This window comes from Salmo salar, chromosome 04 (assembly GCF_965601325.2).
Source record: "Salmo salar chromosome 04, fSalSal1, whole genome shotgun sequence".
NCBI classification, from domain to species: domain Eukaryota; kingdom Metazoa; phylum Chordata; class Actinopteri; order Salmoniformes; family Salmonidae; genus Salmo; species Salmo salar.
In genome coordinates, this window is record NC_138294.1 from 26,568,028 (window position 1) to 26,588,070 (window position 20,043).

Below are 20,043 nucleotides of genomic sequence, written 5' to 3' on the forward strand. Positions count from 1 at the left end.
CCGAAGACCGTGTCAACACTATTGCGTAACAGCTCCTTCCAGCATAATTATGTTGCAGGCAAATTAAAACGAGTCACGTGAACAGTCTGGCCAAACGTGGAGAAAGGTGTCGGTGTTAAAAAGACCAGTGTTTTAATATCAAGACTTGAAAAGCCACCAGTGTTAAAATTGGTTACGTCGGTGTTTAAAAGGAGTCTAGGAGCAGATCACAGCTCTGCATTGACCCTCTATAAAATCCTTCCCCTATATAAAGCCTTACAGTGAAGTGCCGTTATGTCAAAGGGGAGAAAGTTCATGTCGCTGTTAGAATTAGTGCCTCGTGTCACGACCGAAGCACTTTAATCTTATTCATGAAACATATCCACTTCTCTCTAATCTCACGAAATCCACAGACTTTTCTCTTCTCTCGCTGTATGTTTTATATGCTCGACATCGATATGCTGCTGCTTGCACTTCTCTTTTCGGGTTTGTAACAAAGACTAGCTTTAATGTAATGGGTTGACGTGTCAGCCAGACTGACTGACAGGTTTCCTAGGTGGGCCGGATGCACGCACGCACGCACAATTCTCCTTCTCAAAGAGGTCTGGCTTGCCTAGTGTTGGTCGGTCAAGTTCCAGATCAGTCAGACTCTCATTTCCCGTTTTGGTTCTGTTGGCAGCTTCCTTCTCTCAGGTTATTAGACTCAGTCAGTCAGGACAGTCATCTTCTGTGTCCCAAATGGCATCCTATTCCCGATATAGTGCAGTACGTTTGTTCCACGTGTTCTATCAACCTGAAATTATCTGTAGCCAACTGTCTTTTGTCATTCTTGGCAAAGGCAGCCATTTTGTTTGTTGAGTCAGTGAGGTTTGGGAACAGGTGAATCATCAGTCTCCTCAGGTCTATCAAGTATTACTCACCAGAAGCCAGGGCAAGTAGTGACAAGCCTGGATGCCAGTGTGCCTCGTATTGTCGTAGCCTACTTGTTGTTGTTTTGGTAGGTCGGAGACACAGCATAGTCACCACCTAAGCCAAGTGCAGGGCTATCCCTCTTTCTTGTATGGCGGTACTCTCACTCAGTAGTTAGGGGCCAAGTGCAGACAGACAGTACCTTTAGGGGCTATCCCTCTGGTCTTTCATGGCAGTACACTCACTCAGTACTGTTGTTAAGGCACATCTCCAGTCTCTTGATTAGAGCTCATGACCACTCCTTGGTTATTTGCTCTGGGGTCGTCTCTATGCTGTGGGGACGTCTCTTCAACACACACCACGTCCCCCCTGACCTGCTCCCAGGAGCCTCTGGGGCAGCTAAGTGTTTCCTGTCTAGATCGTGTTACCAGTCGAGTTTTACCTGGAACCCAAAAGGGTTCTCCTACAGGGACAGACAAAGTTGTAGGTATAAGTTTTTCTTCAAAGAGTATAGGGTTAGGAATAGGGTTAGGGTTCTGACCAGGAAAAACTCCTTGGCCCTAGTTATGGGTGAAACTACCTTCTAGTAACCCCCCCCCCCCCCTCCCTCCAAGGGGTAATGTTCCTACTTTACCATGTATCCGGCAGCTACTTGTCACTGTGCTAACTAATGCAGCACAAACACAGAGACGCTAATGTTTAGGTAAGGAGATTTCCAATTCAAGCTGGGCAGGGAGGGACGGGACAGAGTGAAAAGTGAGGAGCCCAGAACTCGAGCCCAGTATTTGGGCCAAAGTGGAACGCCCTAGAGTAACCCCGGCTGGAGTGCGAAGCAGCAGAGTGCTGAGCTGACTTCAACTGGTTTTTAAGCGGAGATGACTTCTCTGGAATGTTCTGACCCAGTGAGCACAATAGCCCTCAGAGCAGGGTAAACTGGGTCCATGATATCTCTCCCCTCACTGTATCACTCCATTCTGTCCATGCCAGTATATTAGTATAATATTTCTACTATACCATATTATTGAGGACTTAACAGTTTTCACCCAAAGAACACTGTGTATTTGGAGTTTCCCCAGACTATCATTTATTTATTCAAGACTATGAGTTTCGATGCTAAATCACAATTGTATCCATAAAAACACATTTCTGTCTTTTTAAATAGATCTGTTTCTAATTATGTAGCACGGTGTTCCTAGTCAGTCTGTTGAATGTGCATTCCATCATCCCATTCCAGGTTTCAAGCTGAAGGACTTTCTCCGCGATAAGGAGACCTTGTCGTCGTTCCTGCATCGCAACGCCTCCCTATCCCATCATGCCGTCCAGCAGATTGTAGAAGCTGACCTCAACCTAGAGAAGGTAAACGTATTCACTGTGTGAAGAGAAAAGAGAAGGCTTCTCCTTCTGTTTGTCACCACATCGAGTACTTTTTTAAAGGCAGTCATACATGCCATGACCTTGGTTTGCTGGTATCTGACACGCTGTAACTATATATATATATACACCGTGAGACGGCTACACTTGCAACGCCCTGTAATGAAATCATAAGGGGTTGGTGTTGCGGAGAGAACCAAGTCTGTGGCTCATATCATCCTCTTTCTCAGGGAAAATAATTCAGCTCAGTTTCAGCAGAATTCTTTGCTGTCTGTAGTTGGAGGGCAGTAGTCACATGATTTAGCTCCGCCCACCGCGGGGCTCACTCACCCGCGGTGGATCTATTAACCGTATCCCCCCCCCCCCCCCCCCACCACCCACCCCTGGGGATGTTTTATAACCCATCAGCCCCCTCTCTCTCTGGCCTTTTTCCACAGATAGTCCGGGAAGGTCCTACAGTACATTGTAGAAATGTTCAGGGGATTTTAGTCCGACTTTCTGTTGAGATACATTTCTTCTTCTGATATGAACAAAAAAAATTCATCAAGGAAATCAATTTGCGTAAGGGATATTTGGTATGGTAAAGGATTTGGCAGTATTATCCACACCAAAAAAACTGTGTAGCCTTTAATATCCATAGGTACCTAGTAGTGCAGTTACCTAACAGTTTGTCCCTGGTTCAAAAGTAACCTGTGATGCTGAGGGTCAAGGTCATTAAGGGAGTCTACGCATTACTCTTCCACTCTACCCTACAGTTACACAGAAAGAATGTCCTGAAGCTGTCTCAGCCAGGCTATCATCTAGTTCATCCCAGCTTGGATGTGGTAATACAGGACACATTGTTATTCACCGCAGCAGCTTCCCTCTGCCTCCCTCCCTTCCTCTGCCTCCCTCCCTCAGTCAGCCAGTCTGGACACATGTGCACTGTATACTCCTCAGACCGGTGGGACCTTCGAGCTATGCCTCCCTAAGTGGAAAAAACAAGTCTCTCCCATGCATTACTGAAAAGCTGCACAGTGCACGTTTTTCATATGTTTAGTTGTTGACCATGTTGTGAGATAGCTATCACCATGTGGAAATGTAGAATTATGAAATTAGATTTTTTTTTATGGGTCATTCCGCAAGCAAATACCTTCCTGGAATAGAATTTTAAAAAATTGGGTTTCCAGAGTGGTTCTGATAGGTTACAAATAACATTCCCCAAACATCTTTGTTTGTGTTGAGTCATAGGAACATTTGGTAATGCCTCTGGAGCACGTTTTGGTTTTTGCCCAAGTGCTACACAGCTGATTCAAATAATCAAAGCTTGATGATGAGTTCATTATTTGAATCAGCTGTGTAGTGCTAAGGAAAAAAACGAAACGTGTCACCAGGACTGAGTTTTGAGAAACGCTGCCCTAGAGGCAGTAGTACTGCCAGCAGAGATATGACAACAGCTTTCCTGTGATGATATATGATTCAAAACATATTTGCAAAATCATTCCCGACTAGGCATTCATTTTGAAAGTTGTTACAGTTAAAACATGAAATCACAATTCTCACCGACATCCCCGCAACACATTTTTTTTGTTTGTTTCTCGACTGCGAGAACTTGATCCCTGAAATATAATTTCATGTTATCTACCAGGTCCTGATTGGAGGTTTCGGCGTTCATCTTAGAGACATGTGTAACACCACTTCTCTGGAGGAGTTTGTGACCATCTCCGACAAGAATGTGTCACGGCTCACTCAAGACATCATCTGCAAGGCCTCCCCTGATTGGCTGAACAAGGCCCAGGACCACTTCCTGTCCAACCTGGACTTCCTAAAACCCATACGGGTAAGAAACACTTAAAATACTAACACTTTTTTAAAACTTATCACTGAACACTTTAACACTGGGGGCTTTAACACTGAACACTTTAACACTGGGGGCTTTAACAGGGAATACTTTAACACTGGGGGCTTTAACAGGGAATACTTTAACACTGGGGGCTTTAACAGTGAATACTTTAACACTGGGGGCTTTAACACTGGGGGCTTTAACACGGAACACTTTAACAGTGGGGGCTTTAACAGTGAACGCCTAATAACACAATTCCATAGGCCTAGCAAATCTTCATTTGTTCAATGAATGTATTATTACACTATTGGTCAGTCAGACAAACTGAATAGGCTTTTCCCTTTGCACTCACTTTCACACAAAACACACTTTATGGCGGGATAATTTAGCCTGCTGACACCAAGCCTTCTTTCTTCTGATAAAGAGAACATCATGTTCCCTGACATGATTACCATTTAGGGTCAGGAATGATCAATCCATATTTCTGTACAAGAAATCCTGTTCCTGTCACAAAACATTAGCTTGACAATGAATGCGTCCCTTGTCTCTTTCTCGTAATGGGAGTTGGAGAGGCCGTGAACCCTGTTGTGGCAGATGTCTGAATATAGACTTTACACACACACACACACACACACACACACACACACACACACACACACACACACACACACACACACACACACACACACACACACACACACACACACACACACACACACAAAGAAAAATACAATGTGTTAATTTCAACAATAATAGGACTCCGTGAATAGAATCACTGTACACCTCAGATAACCATCACACTTGGATGCAAGTAGAGGAGTGATCCATTTTAGCTGACACAGTTTCGTTAGCTAAGTCAGAACTCTCAGTCCGGTGTTGGGACAAGCTTTTGGAAAGGCGCCAAAAGTGTACAGAACAGTCTGCCAATGAAAACGCTGTCGCAATGGTCAACTAACACGGGAGAAAATGTTGTAAATATTTGTTGAAATATCATACTGCTGAATCAGCCGTCATTTCAAACCGTGTTATGGTGATACTATTTGTTCTGAAAAAGACCAATAGGTTTCCCTCCCTAACAAAATAGATCAGGGATATTAGACTCGGGTTTGAATAAACACCCCCTGTTCTGAATACAGTATGAAGTAACCGACTGCTCTTGAGTACTGATATAGGCCCTGATCCAATATCCACATCATACAACTACACAGAAAATGAAGCCTTGCATTAGGCTGGCGCTCTAAGTGGTACACTAATATGGACAATGGAACGCAGTAATATTGGATCTATAAGGAAAGCTGACCCCAGACCTGTACTCATTGGCTATGGTGCGTTTGAAATGGAACTCTTTTCCCTATGTAGTGCAATATGTAAGGAATAAGGTTCCATTTCAGATGCACCTTAGCCACTAAGTACAGGTCTGGGGTCAGCTGTGAGAGTGCAGCAGCTCACATTTCAGCGGCCCTCTTGTGACCGTCAATAACAGATGAGGTTGAACAGGAACCCCTCTCTGAAGTGTCCCTGGAGAGTGTTTGTTCTCATGTCTTTTATCCCCCCTCCCCCTCTCTCCCCTTTCTCCCTCATCATCCTCACCCACAACAGAAGGACGTGAAGTCCGACCCTGAGGTCGTCCAGAAGGTATCCTCTGCAACCGATGGTCTGCTAGAGAGCTTGGGAGCGCTGGCTGTAGAGGTAGGTGCTGTCTGTCAGGCACAAACACACACACACACACACACACACACACACACACACACACACACACACACACACACACACACACACACACACACACACACACACACACACACACACACACGTATGTTTCGACGTACATTTCTGGGTCTGCATCTGCATCTGCCTTATCAGTGAACTCATTTGAATGTAGGCCGAAAACAACCACTAAGATAGCCATGAGCTGTAGTAGTGGTCTGATAGAAACAGGTCCTCCCACTACACATCTCTGGACCGCAATGTGCAAACAAAACCCATCTGTCCCCTCAATAATAAACAAGCTGGCTTGGTGCTCTGGCACTCACAAAATGGCCACCTCAAATGGCTGTAACCCTGCAATTCTGTACACAAGGTTAGTCTTTCACAACAAATCGACTGTTTAGTGTCAGCAGTCCAGTTGGTAGCAGTCCAGGTCAGAACGTGGCCAAACTGCAACGCTATCCCTCCGTGGCATCTGCACTGTCAACATAGCTAACTGCCCCCAACATATCAGACCCAGTTCTGGAGTAACCAAATCTGTGCTAGCTACAATAGAAATGTCCACTATGGGGCCTCCCGAGTGGCGCAGCGGTCTAAGGCACTACATCGCAGTGCTTGAGGTGTCACTACAGATCCGGGTTCAATCACGGGCTGTGTCGCAGCTGGGCCGCGCCTGGGAGACCCATGAGGCGATGCACAATTTGCCCAGCGTCGTCCGGGTTAGGGGAGAGTTTGGCCGGCCAGGAGTTGTTTGTCCCATCGCACTCTAGCGACTCCTTGTGGCGGGCCGGGCGCAGTGCACGCTGACACGGTCGCCAGTTGTACGTGTTTCCTCCGACTTATTGGTGCGGCTTGGCTGGGTCGTGTTTCGGAGGACGCACGGCTCTCGACCTTTGCCTCTCCAGAGTCCGTACGGGAGTTGCAGCGATGGGACAAGACTAACTACCAATTGGGGAGAAAAAGGGGTAAAAAGTACAAAGACATAAAAGTACAAAAATAAAAGGAATGTCCAATACAGTACATGGCTGGGGACAGTACATGGCTAAGAGACTTAGCAGGATGTACTAGGGGAAAAGACTACAATAGATCACCTTGTCACGAGACTCTCAGCTCCCTGTCCCCCCCCCCCTTCTCAATCTCTCCTCCTTCCACCTCCCCCCTTTCCCCCTCTCTCCCTACCACCCCTCCTCTCACCAGCCACAGTACTGCTGAGTTGGCGGAACATAAGGAAGCCGTCAGCTGTGGGAAAGAGAGGTCGTTCCCACTGATGTGTTTAGCATACACTCTCTGGCAGAACTGTATGTCCCTGTATATCCATCTGGCATACTGTATGTGTCATCAGAGGAAATCCATGGACAAAGATAAGTCCCTTAAACGAATGATGGAATGATCCCCTCCCTACTCAACAAGTCAAACAAGCAGCAATGTTACAAGGCAAGAGAAGCTACCGGTATGAATGTCTCAAAAATAGAAAAATACACTTTTTCCACCTTTATTTAACCTCAACCACAGCTTTTTGCCGTTAGCTGCTTTTGTTCCCTGGTGTGAGAGGGAAGAAGCTTAGTTAGCCTCGTAGCTAACTGAGCTGCCTTGGCTCGGAGACATAACCTCTAGTAACCTCTCTTCAGGCTGGAGGCACGAGGTGTTGGAACAGACGCAGCCTTCCTCAAATGACTCGGCCTGTTTGCATGCTATATGTCTGGCCCGCGGGGCGTGAGGCAGAGAGACAGGCACAGACAGAAAGCGAGAGAGAGAGGCCTTTCTCTGTCACCGTTCTCACTGTATACGGAGAGCTCTACTTGAGGTGGAGAGGAGAAAAAACCTTCCTCCCATCTCTTCCTCTCGTCCTCCCTCTGGCTGCCCTGTTCTATCTTTGTGTGTTTTTGGAGCCGAGGAAGCATGTGACTTGCTGAGGCGGCTCCCGAAATCAGCTGCAACCACAGAACACTGAGAGCGGAAGGCGGATCTCGGAGTTTGCTGGAATTTCTTTGTCTTTGTTATGAGAAACTTGACTGTAAATGATCCCGGGATTTTAAAGGATTACACCATTCTAAACGATGGCAACATTCTAAATGATTACACCATTCTAAATGATGGCAACATTCTAAATGATTACACCATTCTATACGATGACAACATTCTAAATGATTACACCATTCTAAACGATGGCAACATTCTAAATGATTACACCATTCTATACGATGACAACATTCTAAATGATTACACCATTCTAAATGATTACACCATTCTAAACGATGGCAACATTCTAAATGATTACACCATTCTAAACGATGGCAACATTCTAAATGATTACACCATTCTAAACGATGGCAACATTCTAAATGATTACACCATTCTAAACGATGGCAACATTCTAAATGATTACACCATTCTAAACGATGGCAACATTCTAAATGATTACACCATTCTAAACGATGGCAACATTCTAAATGATTACACCATTCTAAACGATGGCAACATTCTAAATGATTACACCATTCTAAACGATGGCAACATTCTAAATGATTACACCATTCTAAACGATTACACCATTCTAAACGATTACACCATTCTAAACGATGGCAACATTCTAAATGATTACACCATTCTAAACGATGGCAACATTCTAAACGATGGCAACATTCTATACGATGGCAACATTCTATACGATGGCAACATTCTAAATGATTACACCATTCTAAATGATTGCAACATTCTAAACGATGGCAACATTCTAAATGATTACACCATTCTAAACGATGGCAACATTCTAAACGATGGCAACATTCTATACGATGGCAACATTCTATACGATGGCAACATTCTAAATGATTACACCATTCTAAATGATTGCAACATTCTAAACGATGGCAACATTCTAAATGATCACACCATTCTAAATGATTACACCATTCTAAACGATGGCAACATTCTAAATGATTACACCATTCTAAACGATGGCAACATTCTAAATGATTACACCATTCTAAACGTTGGCAACATTCTAAATGCTAAGAATGTGTTGTCATCTTTGTCAAAAAGGGCAGCTCTAGGAAAACCAGGGTTGTTATTTAAAGGGTCAGTGTCAATGAAGATATGTTACGTGTCGGAGGGTCTCAAGTCGTCTCCTTGTGGAAGAAAACTACTAGAACTGAGCAACAATATCAAGTCTGTTTCATTTCATCACGTGTCACAAGATATTATGCAACAAGGTTAGATAATAAAACCAATGTATATTTATAGTTCCAGAAAGATGCTGAGTTGGGATATAATTACTGACCTACCTATTCTATTCTCCGTCTCAAATGACAAAAGACCTTGTTATGCATAGGTGCGTTAATTTTAGCTCCGTCCACCGCCTTCAAAGTGTTTTTCTAAGATAACCAGCCACTTGTGCGGTGAGTCCATTGTGGCTCCTTTCTTAGGTTACTCTCGGCCATTTTTCTTTCTCTCCATTGTGCAAACACTGATACACGCACAGGGCCTGTCTCACTCTCAAGCACACAGGTCGGCCTGGTTTTCGTAACGTCACTTTCACACCTAAAGACCCAGATTAGCTAAATAGACTCAATAAAAAGGGAACCATCACGCTCTCCCAGAAGTTTGGTTGGTGCATAAAACCTGGGAATTCAGATAAGCAAAAAGGTGTGATGGGTCCACACAACAACAACAACAAGTTAAACTCTCATAGAAGTTGTTCAGGGTTTTGTTAGGGTCTTAAATGTTTGTGGATTGTCAGCATTTCTGACCTAGAGTGCACAGTGAACCCATTGCTATTGTAATTTATTACCGGACACAGAATTCTCACAAGTAGTGAGGACTTGAGGAGAATAAGGATTTGAGTATTTAAAATGTTTTTAAAAATCCTTTATTGAAAATATGGGAGGGGGATTGCACAATAGACCACACAAGCCACATGTTTTCAACGTTTTCAGGCTCCCGTGCAATTTGAGTGAGTGTGACAAGAACAGTTGATATATTTGTCCCAGGCTGTTAGGCAGGCAGTTAGGACAAGTGTTTTTCACCTTAAGTCTAACAAGGTTTGTTTCCCAAATGGCACCCTATTCCCTATAGAGTGCACTACTTTTGCCCAGGTCCCATAGCAGCCAAAGACTCCTACCTGGATAGCTTTCATTAACTCTCTGAACTCACACAGTACATCAGTTCTAGAACATGTCTGAGTGTTGGTGTAAACATGTCTCAACATGTCTTCGGCACATGGTGTAATCATGTGTTGACTTGACACATTACTGTACTCTGAAAATACTTTAAATTTACGCATACACAAAACTCAATACACAAACACAAGAGTAAAAATTCCAATAAATCGGTACCAGACAAATACATCAAATAAAAAAAAAACCTCAATAATACGATTCATAGGATGTATTCTATAGTGTCTTACACGTACACGTTCCACTCCTCTTCCCCTAGCTGGCTAGTATGAAGAGTTGGAAGGAGATGCGTAAGGAGATCCATTACCTGACGGTCAACGCCACAGGCTCCCCCAGCCACATGTACCAGGCCGTGTCCCGTATCGTCTGTGGCCACCCCGAGGGCGGCGGACTGAAGATCAAGTCCCTCAACTGGTACGAGGACAACAACTACAAGGCCCTGTTCGGTAACCACGGCGGCAACGGCAGCGACGACGAACCCGTGTCCGCCTACGACAACACCTCAAGTGAGTTCTTGGTCAACTCCCTGATCTGAACTTTTACATGAATTAATCGTTTTTACTGATATCAAACGTGGATCAATTTGTTAGTAATTTTATAGTAAAAAAAAAAAAAGGGAGTCTCCACGCACTTCAATCAGATGCAAATTCAGTTTGTAATTTTTTGTAAAACTTATAACAGTTTGGGGGGGGGGGGGGGGGGGGGTACAGGATGTATGGACACCAGTGTATTCCTCCCTGGTGTTATAACAGAGATAGCCACAGTAACCCTCTTCAAAGTGTATCGGCCACGGAATACTCTGCCTACGGTGGTGTGATACTAACCTGTGTCCGTCTGTCCTCCGCCCCTCAGCTCCGTACTGTAACAGCATGATGAGGAGTCTGGAAGCTAGCCCCATCTCCAGGATGATCTGGAGGGCCCTGAAGCCTCTCCTCATGGGAAAGATCCTGTACACCCCCGACACTCCCGCCACACAGAGGATCATACACGAGGTGAGAGACTCTAACGGAAGGAACACCAAAGGAACCTACATATTAATGTTTCTCTGCTAACTCGGCATCGAGGCCAGGCAGCCATTTTAACCATCTCTTTCCGTTCTCTCTCGCTCTCTCTCTCCTATAACTCTCTCTCTATCTCCTTCCTATAACTCTCTCTCTATCGCTCTCCTATAACTCTCTCTCTCTCTACTCTCGCTTTCCTCTCTCTCCCTCATATCTATCTCTTTCTCTCCTATCTCTCTCTTTCTCTCCAATCTCTCTCTCTCTCCTATAACTCTCTCTCTGATCTCTCTCCCTCTTTCTCTACTCTCGCTTTCTCTCCTCTCTCTCCCTCATATCTATCTCTCCTATCTCTCTCTTTCTCTCCAATCTCTCTCTCTCTCTCGCCCCCCCCCCCCCCCCCCTCCCCAGATGAACAAGACGTTCCAGGAGCTTGGTATCCTGAGGGACCTGGGTGGGATGTGGGAGGAGATGAGGCCTAAAGTCTGGACCTTCATGGAGAGCAGTGAGGAGATGGACCTGGTTCGGGTGAGTTTCTACTCTGTCATCTGATCTCATGGTATTTACAGTTGTACCTACAGTGTACAGTAGCTATATCAACAGTATCGGGCACTGTAGAAGAAAACAGAAAACAAGATAGGGTTCCACGCATAGGTTTGGTGTCGTTAGGGTTTGAGGCTGCTAATGTTATCATGGTTCCTATTAGCCTTAAAGAAGGCTGTTGGGGAAGATCTTTTACATTGACGTTTGAGTCATTTAGCAGACGGTCTTATCCAGAGCCACTTACAGTTAGTGCAGTCATCTTAAGATAGCTAGGTAGAACAACCACATATCTCAGTCATAGTAAGTACATTTTCCCTCAATAAAGTAGCTATCAGCAAAGTCAGAGCTAGGAAGGTGGGAAAAGTATTTGAAGTGAAAGAACCCCCAGACAGTCCAAGCAATACATCATTTGCTGTGTGGTTTATTATAATTTATTGACAAGATGTTGTTAAAGATTTCAATCACCGTAACTAACGTGGTCTATGGTGTCCCTAACGGGAAAAAATATTACAGTCAGAGTGCAGTATAACTGCAGTATGCTGCAAATACTGCATCCAAAATGAAAATAAATGTTTACTGCAGTAATTTTTGCAGTGCAGTATATTCTGCAATTACTGTGTCCAAAATACCACAGCCGACTGCAGTTACTGCACTTTTACTGCAGTTTCAAAACTGTAATATTTTTTCGTAAGGGGTTAGAAAAGAGGGGACAGTGTTTTCAGTGTACACACAGCAGGTTTATCGTTTTGAGTATCTGACATGCAGTTGAAAGGAAAGGGACAAACCACGATGAAATGACATTATTATTATTATATATTCATGTTCATTTAAGGTAACGGTAGGTGATAGGATCTATCCATTTCTTACAGAGGGAGCCACCTAACATGGCTCCACCTCATGCTGTGAGAAAGGCCATGGTCCTACCAGTGATGCATCTCACCGGTCCCATACTGCCACACAGTGGTCAAAAATATATGACAAAAATGAACTCCCAGAGGCATTTTCTCCATAGCAATTCATTTTGTGGTATTTTTAGTGGCTTCCAGCTAATGTGGCTGTTAACCACCATGGCTTGTAATTGACTTATCATTACATAATGCTTTGTGGTGTGAGTGCTATTGATAGGAGACCCCTGATAATTGATACAGGCTAATGGATAGGATGGATGAACGATTTGAAGGAAACCAAAAAAAAAAAAATGCCAAAATGTACAGTTCAGACCATTTATTGTCTTTGAATTGGTGGAAATGCTTATGAGAGAGCTCCACACTACACAAACAACTACAGGCAACCAACACGGCGTCTATATCTGAATCTATATCCGTCTGTTACCTTATCCCCTGTTTAGACGCTGCTTCAGAACAACGCCAGCGCCCGCTTCTTCAACGACCGTCTGGCTGGCACCGAGTGGAAGGCGGAGGACGTGTCCCGCTTCCTGACCAAGGCTGCGGAGGACAAACGTCCCGCCGGCTCGGCCTACACCTGGAGAGATGTGTTCAACGAGACTGACGACGCTATCAAGACCATCTCCCGCTTTATGGAGGTGCGTGTGTTGAGCCGTTCTCAAGGACAGTTATACGCTTAGATGACACTAATAAGCGAATTGCATACCGTAGGTGGAATTGGCCCCCATTCTATAGTCTACACTCCTATCTAATTCCGTCAGCTCAGTTCAAGGTAAAGGACGTAAGATAACGAATAAGCTCGTGGTTGGTTTCTGTTAGGTTTCCCGTGAACATCACATTTACCGTGCCTTTGTAAATCAAATCAATTCGATACAGTTTAAGACTTTGGGTCAGTTTGTCAGTGTCTTACGTAAACCTGCTTTCTGTAGCTAATTGCTGATCCATTTTAATGGCTCCAATGAAAGGGTAACTGTTGTTGCCATGCCAGGTTAAACGCTATTAGACCACCGAATGATTTTCCATTCCAGATAATTATTCATGACACATACTGTGCGGGTTGAAAATAGTTTAGCGTGTCCAAATAGGCCTTGGCTTGGTGACGCTGGTCCCAAAAAGCTGGAGGCCAAAACCTTTAAGAGTCATGCTAATAGCTTATGCGTTTTGCAAGGGTATTCGTGGCTCTTATAACACAATCATGATATACGGTATTTGCGCAGCTTATTACTTTAACACATTTCCTCCTGCAACGCTGTACGCTGAGAGTCGGGACGCAAGTTCAGGGAGTGAATACACTTAATAAATAAATGAACAAAACAAAAAAACACGAACAGCGTACCGACATGAAACAGAAACAATGACGACTGGGGGAAGCAACCAAAAGGGAGTGACATATAAAGAGCAGGTAATCAAGGAGGTGATGGAGTCCAGGTGAGTGTCATGATGCGCAGAACGCTGGTGACAGGAGTGCGCCGTAACTAGCAGCCTGGTGACCTAGAGGCCGGAGAGGGAGCACACGTGACACTTCCTTGGAAATAAGGCCAATGGCCATTTAAATAAGCTTTTCAATGTGCATTTGTCAAAATGAGAAACTCATTCAAAATTGTAATTTATTTGTACAAGTTATTTGAAATCAAGTGAGTAGTTATTAGCCTGAAAACCCTTCTCGTGTCCCTCCACAGTGCATTATAAGCCTGACAACCCTTCTCGTATCCCTCCACAGTGTGTTAAAAGCCTGATAACTCTTCTCGTATCCCTCCACAGTGTGTGAACCTGGATAAACTAGAGCCAGTGGCCAATGAGGAAAGACTGGTCAACAAATCCATGGGTCTCCTAGACAATCAGAAGTTCTGGGCTGGGATAGTGTTCCCGGACATCGCCCGTAGCAACAGTTCTGACCTGCCGGGTAACGTCAACTACAAGATCCGCATGGACATCGACAACGTGGAGCGCACCAACAAGATCAAGGACGGGTAAGATCCATTTCATAAGAATGTTTCCTACGACAACTCTGGCTGGCCAAATCAAATTGGCTTGCAGGTTGTATTTGGCCCGTGGACCGCCGGTTGCCAACCCCTGCTGTAGACTCGAATGTATTTTATGCTTTTAGTTATTCCGGTTATTGAAAGAGTCCAGTATGTTGTAATAAGGTATTAGAAGCCAAGCGTGAACATAGAGTATATAAACGTGTCTTCCTAACTTTCTACCCTTGTCTCTCTGTAGTTACTGGGACCCTGGTCCCCGGGCCGACCCCTTTGAGGACCTGCGCTACATCTGGGGTGGTTTCTCCTACCTGCAGGACGTTATAGAACAGGGCATCGTCAGGGCGGTGACGGGCAGCAAGGAGAAGACTGGAGTCTACATCCAACAGATGCCTTACCCCTGCTACGTAGATGATATGTAAGTAGCGCTGCGGAGACTTGGAGACACGCTGCCGTTCTATAGCCAGGATGAAATATTATAGTGTATATGTGAATAACACAATATCATATCATGTCGTAGCACAGCACAGCATAGCATAACTCAGCACAGAATAGCACAGCACAGCATAGCATAACTCAGCACAGCATAGCACAGCACAGCATAGCATAACTCAGCACAGAATAGCACAGCATAGCAGAGCACACAGGACAGCAAAGCTCTTTTTTTCCCCCCCTCTCAGGGAGTCATGCTGAAAAGTAGACATTTTTGAGCATAGAGATGAGGCTACAAGCTCCGGTTAGTTGTTAACACTGCCTGCGAAAGTACGCTGTATCTTTAATCGTTTTCAGCGTTTCCTGATTTCTCCGTGCTCCCTCCTCTCCAGGTTCCTGCGGGTGATGAGTCGCTCCATGCCCCTCTTCATGACCCTGGCCTGGATGTACTCTGTGGCCCTCATCATCAAGGGCGTGGTCTATGAGAAGGAGGCGCGGCTCAAAGAGACCATGAGGATCATGGGATTGGACAACGGCATCCTGTGGCTCAGCTGGTTCATCAGCAGCCTCATCCCCCTGCTCATCTCCGCCTCGCTGCTGGTGGTCATACTCAAGGTGTGTGTGGAAGCAGGCACACACACACACGCACGCACGCACGCACACGCACAGAACGCACAAAACCCTTACGCAATCACATACACCCACAATTCACCATGTTTCATAATCTCATCCATCTCCTCTGGTCCAATCAGATGGGGAACCTGCTTCCCTACAGCGACCCTTGCGTGGTCTTCCTGTTCCTGGCTTCCTTTGCTGTGGTAACCATCATGCAGTGCTTCCTCATCAGTACCATCTTCTCCCGTGCCAACCTGGCGGCGGCCTGCGGAGGAATCATCTACTTCAGCCTCTACCTGCCCTATGTCCTCTGTGTGGCCTGGCAGGACTACGTGGGCTTCGGGGCTAAAGTCATTGTGGTGAGTTCAGATCGCTAATACACTCTTTTGTTGTCGTGGTAATGTTGGAATGGGCTTGTAGTGGAGGTGGGTTTGTGAAACCCTCTCACGTGATGACAAGTTACCTTGCCCGAGACCTGAAGACTGTTTTGAATCTACTTTGTCACTTTTTTGTTTGTTCTTTGTCATAAACATAATCCTCTTTTCTAACTTGTGTTCTATTCTCCCGTCTTTCTCCAGAGCTTGTTGTCCCCGGTGGCGTTTGGGTTCGGCTGTGAGTACTTTGCCCTGTTTGAGGAGCAGGGAGTGGGAATCCAGTGGTCCAACCTGTTGTCCAGCCCCTTGGAGGAGGACAGCTACTCCCTCACCACCTCCATCTGTCTCATGCTGTTTGATTCCTTCCTCTACGGGGTCATGACCTGGTACATCGAGGCTGTCTTCCCTGGTAAGCAGCAGCCAGAGGAAGCCATGTCGTTTGATGAACCTGTATTGTTTTTGAATGTGTTCCCAAGCATACCTACACACATTTTCTTATGTCTACCAACGGTATTAGTCAAATAAAATTGACCAGAAAAGAAATGTCATATTACAAAACATCATATTATATTGTACATAAAGGAGTGTGTATTTGTACACATCATGTATGATGCCTGGTATTCCCCTTTAGGCCAGTATGGGATCCCCAGACCCTGGTACTTCCCTTTCACCAAGTCCTACTGGTGTGGAGAGAAACAAGGGAAGAATATACAAGAAAGAAAGGAAGGAAACGCAGAAGGTAGATTTAAAAAAGAAAATCTGCTTACACCTCTTTTTTTAGAAATGGATTTAACACTTTTGTTTTTTTATTGGGCGATTTTGATTTGAGATATATCAGATGCTAATTTTGTCTTGTTTCGTCCTCAGCTGTGTGCATCGAAGAGGAGCCGTCTCACATCGAGCCTGGTGTTTACATCAAGAACCTAGTGAAGGTATATAGCCATGGCAACAAGCTGGCTGTAGACGGGTTGACCCTGGGTTTCTACGAGGGGCAGATCACCTCCTTCCTGGGGCACAACGGAGCCGGCAAGACCACCACCATGTAAGGCCTAGGATCAAAGAGCTTAATCTTGAGGGGCGTTTTCTTTAAAACCTGCATCCAATCCCCTCGATCCCTTACATAACTAGACCAATCGTATGCTTCAATGTGCCACGGTTCACAGAGCTTTGGCAGGACGGCTTATGGGGTTTATACACCTTTTATCAATCGAGACATTTTAAACAGCTGAAATGAATTTGTGTGTAAGGGCAATCTTTTGCTTGGATCGTTCTTAACGTCGGGACAGATGCAATTAAAACATTTGGACACGTTGAAAATACAACAGTCCGATGCAATATGTGTCCATAGGAAATGTGTGAAACTAAACTGTGTTGAGTTAAATGGTGTTAATTGACAGGTACGGTTGTGTGTTCTGATAGGTCCATCCTGACGGGTCTGTTCCCGCCCACCTCTGGCACCGCCTACATCCTGGGCAAGGACATCCGCTCGGAGCTCAGCGCCATCCGACAGAACCTGGGCGTCTGCCCTCAGCACAACGTTCTCTTCAGCATGTAAGTCATCGCTACTGTACTATGACTGTAACACATACTCCCTGGGGTTGACAGTTTTAGTACTTTACTCGTTCAATTATAACAAAATGACTAGCAGTCCTAACTCAAGTTAATTTGCATAATACAATTGTAGCTGTTTATGACTGACTGTATCTGTTTCTTGCCCTCGTATCTTCCTCCTTTTCCTCCTCTTCCTCCTCCTCTGCCCCAGGCTGACGGTGGAGGAGCACATCTGGTTCTATGCCCGTCTGAAGGGTCTGTCTGAGGAGAAGGTGAAGGCTGAGATGGAGCAGATCGTCAACGACATCGGCCTGCCTCACAAACGCCAGTGTCGTAGCAACACGCTGTCCGGTAAGTGGTTCTCCTTCCTGTCGATATAACAACTATATCAGCTGTTGTTAAAAATGGTAGTATTGCTGAGAATAATTGAAGCTGATCGACCCTGTTTGTTTTGGTCTCAGGGGGCATGCAGAGGAAACTGTCAGTGGCGTTGGCATTCGTTGGAGGGTCAAAGGTCGTGATCCTGGATGAACCCACTGCTGGAGTCGACCCTTACGCACGCCGGGGCATTTGGGACCTGCTTCTGAAGTATCGTGCAGGTAACGAACTGTACATAGAATTTTTACTATTTCTTCTGTGTTGGAGGAGTGAGACTGTCATTATGCAAACAATTGCTCTGAAACAAATGTGTATGGAAAACAGGCAAATGATTGTGTAAATAGGCTAACGGCTAGCTTTATATCCAATCTAATGTCCTCCTCTTGGTTCTTAACACCCTCCCCTGGTTCTCTCTTCCCCCCTCAATCGCTCTCTCTCTCCCTCGCTCTCGCTCCCTCCCCCTCTCACTCTCTCCCCCTCTCACTCTTTTTCTCACCCCCCCCTCTCTCCTCACCCCTCAGGCCGCACCATCATCCTCTCAACTCACCACATGGACGAGGCGGACATCTTGGGCGACCGCATCGCCATCATCTCCCACGGCAAGCTGTGCTGCGTGGGCTCCTCCCTGTTCCTGAAGACCCAGCTGGGGACGGGCTACTACCTGACCCTGGTGAAGAGAGACTTGGACCTGACCCTCAGCTCCTGTAGGAACTCCTCCAGCAGCAGCTCTGTCTCCTACAGCAAGAAGGTGGGCCTCCCTCAGCCGCAACCTCAGGCCCTCACAGTCCTAAAGGTAGATTGAAATACATCCGGGATGAAGGGACGAAAATCCCCCAGATCCCGACACATATAAAACTACGGTACTCACTTTTAAAGGTAGATTTAAAGACATCACAGTTATGAGAAATGGCAGAAATGGAATTCTTCTCACAGCTAGACTGCTCTGATCTTTAATTCACATAATAACCAAGTTAATCGCCCTGTGCCAGACAAATATAAATGCACCTTTTGCTAAAGAGAATTTATCTCAGTTAGACTAACCAGTGTTGTTTTTCTCTCTGCAGGGGGACAGTGTTTCTGAGAGCAGCTCTGATGCTGGACTGGGTAGTGAACCTGAGAGTGAAGCCACAACTATTGGTAAGTCAGAAAAATGCCTTATGGGCACACCTTAATCCCTATAGAAGGGTCGTTTTATTGTACCCTTTTCAATTTGATCAGAAAGGAACAATAAATGATAATTTAAACCATTTGGTACTCATCCTTTTTTGGATAATAATAACATGATGCTGACGATAATGATGCTGGCGATAATGACGCTGACGATAATCCTTTTGATCCTTATCCTCCTCGCAGACGTAACCATGATCTCCAATGTGATCTTCAAGCACGTCCCCGCTGCCAGGCTGGTTGAGGACCTGGGCCATGAACTCACCTACGTTCTGCCCTACAAGGCGGCCAAAGGTGGAGCCTTCGTGGAACTCTTCCACGAGATCGACGACCGCCTGTCTGACCTCGGCATCTCCAGCTACGGCATCTCAGACACCACACTGGAAGAGGTACGGCAAATAACCAAGCAGTTGGATTTGACTCTTTTTTTCAAATATTTACATGCTATATTCTTATAAGTGAGTTATTGTGGCAGTTGAGTATTTGATGCATGTATGTTGACTTTGGTTCTTTTATAAAAAAACATATTTATAATACATTTTTGTAGATTTTCCTGAAGGTAGCAGAGGACAGTGGAGTGGACGCTGCTGAACTTCCCAACTCTGGTGAGACATTATCATACTACCCCATTGAAACCCCTTTATAGCAAATACTTCATTTATTAGTGTTCCGTTACTCGTTATCATTCCGTGACTCAACCTCCTCTATGTCGCCTTTCATTCAGATGGCACCATCCCGGCTCGTAGGCACCGCAGACACGCGTTCGGAGACCACCAGAGCTGTCTGAAACCCTTCACCGAGGACGACGCTTTCGACTTCAACGACTCAGAAGGTGACCCAGGTACCATTTATTACCCATGAACCAACACTTCACTTCTCTCACGTTCCATTGGAACGAAGCGCTCTTCGTTTCGATCGTTAATTCACTAAAAGGATCTCATTTTAAAGCATCATATTTGTGCATTTTGCCCTTGGAACACGGTCGTCACTAGTTACCCCAGTCACAAAGTCATAAACCCTGCCTATTTCTACAATTTATCTTCTTAAAATGTGATTTTAAACCTAACCCTAACCTTATATGAAACATTTTATTCATTTTTGCAATATAGCAATTTTTACGATATTTTGACATTGTGGC

General features: G+C 45.2%; 1 protein-coding gene across 4 annotated transcripts in view; it reads left to right on the forward strand.

The window, feature by feature from the left end:
- LOC106602602 (phospholipid-transporting ATPase ABCA1) overlaps positions 1 to 20,043 on the forward strand; it is a 40,697-nt gene that overhangs the window by 9,473 nt on the left and 11,181 nt on the right. Inside the window, exons 6-27 of one of the 4 annotated variants that reach the window (XM_045716634.2) lie at positions 2,123 to 2,244; positions 3,887 to 4,078; positions 5,681 to 5,770; positions 10,223 to 10,469; positions 10,816 to 10,955; positions 11,373 to 11,489; positions 12,853 to 13,047; positions 14,171 to 14,379; positions 14,630 to 14,806; positions 15,213 to 15,435; positions 15,573 to 15,794; positions 16,014 to 16,218; positions 16,441 to 16,548; positions 16,677 to 16,851; positions 17,229 to 17,360; positions 17,572 to 17,711; positions 17,822 to 17,959; positions 18,260 to 18,531; positions 18,803 to 18,875; positions 19,092 to 19,294; positions 19,453 to 19,510; positions 19,630 to 19,746. In XM_045716634.2, coding sequence (XP_045572590.2) covers positions 2,123 to 2,244; positions 3,887 to 4,078; positions 5,681 to 5,770; positions 10,223 to 10,469; positions 10,816 to 10,955; positions 11,373 to 11,489; positions 12,853 to 13,047; positions 14,171 to 14,379; positions 14,630 to 14,806; positions 15,213 to 15,435; positions 15,573 to 15,794; positions 16,014 to 16,218; positions 16,441 to 16,548; positions 16,677 to 16,851; positions 17,229 to 17,360; positions 17,572 to 17,711; positions 17,822 to 17,959; positions 18,260 to 18,531; positions 18,803 to 18,875; positions 19,092 to 19,294; positions 19,453 to 19,510; positions 19,630 to 19,746 — 3,555 coding nt within the window. The remainder of the gene's footprint in view (positions 1 to 2,122; positions 2,245 to 3,886; positions 4,079 to 5,680; positions 5,771 to 10,222; positions 10,470 to 10,815; positions 10,956 to 11,372; positions 11,490 to 12,852; positions 13,048 to 14,170; positions 14,380 to 14,629; positions 14,807 to 15,212; positions 15,436 to 15,572; positions 15,795 to 16,013; positions 16,219 to 16,440; positions 16,549 to 16,676; positions 16,852 to 17,228; positions 17,361 to 17,571; positions 17,712 to 17,821; positions 17,960 to 18,259; positions 18,532 to 18,802; positions 18,876 to 19,091; positions 19,295 to 19,452; positions 19,511 to 19,629; positions 19,747 to 20,043) is intronic. The other 3 variants (XM_045716635.2, XM_014195339.3, XM_045716636.2) reach the window with 3 other exon arrangements.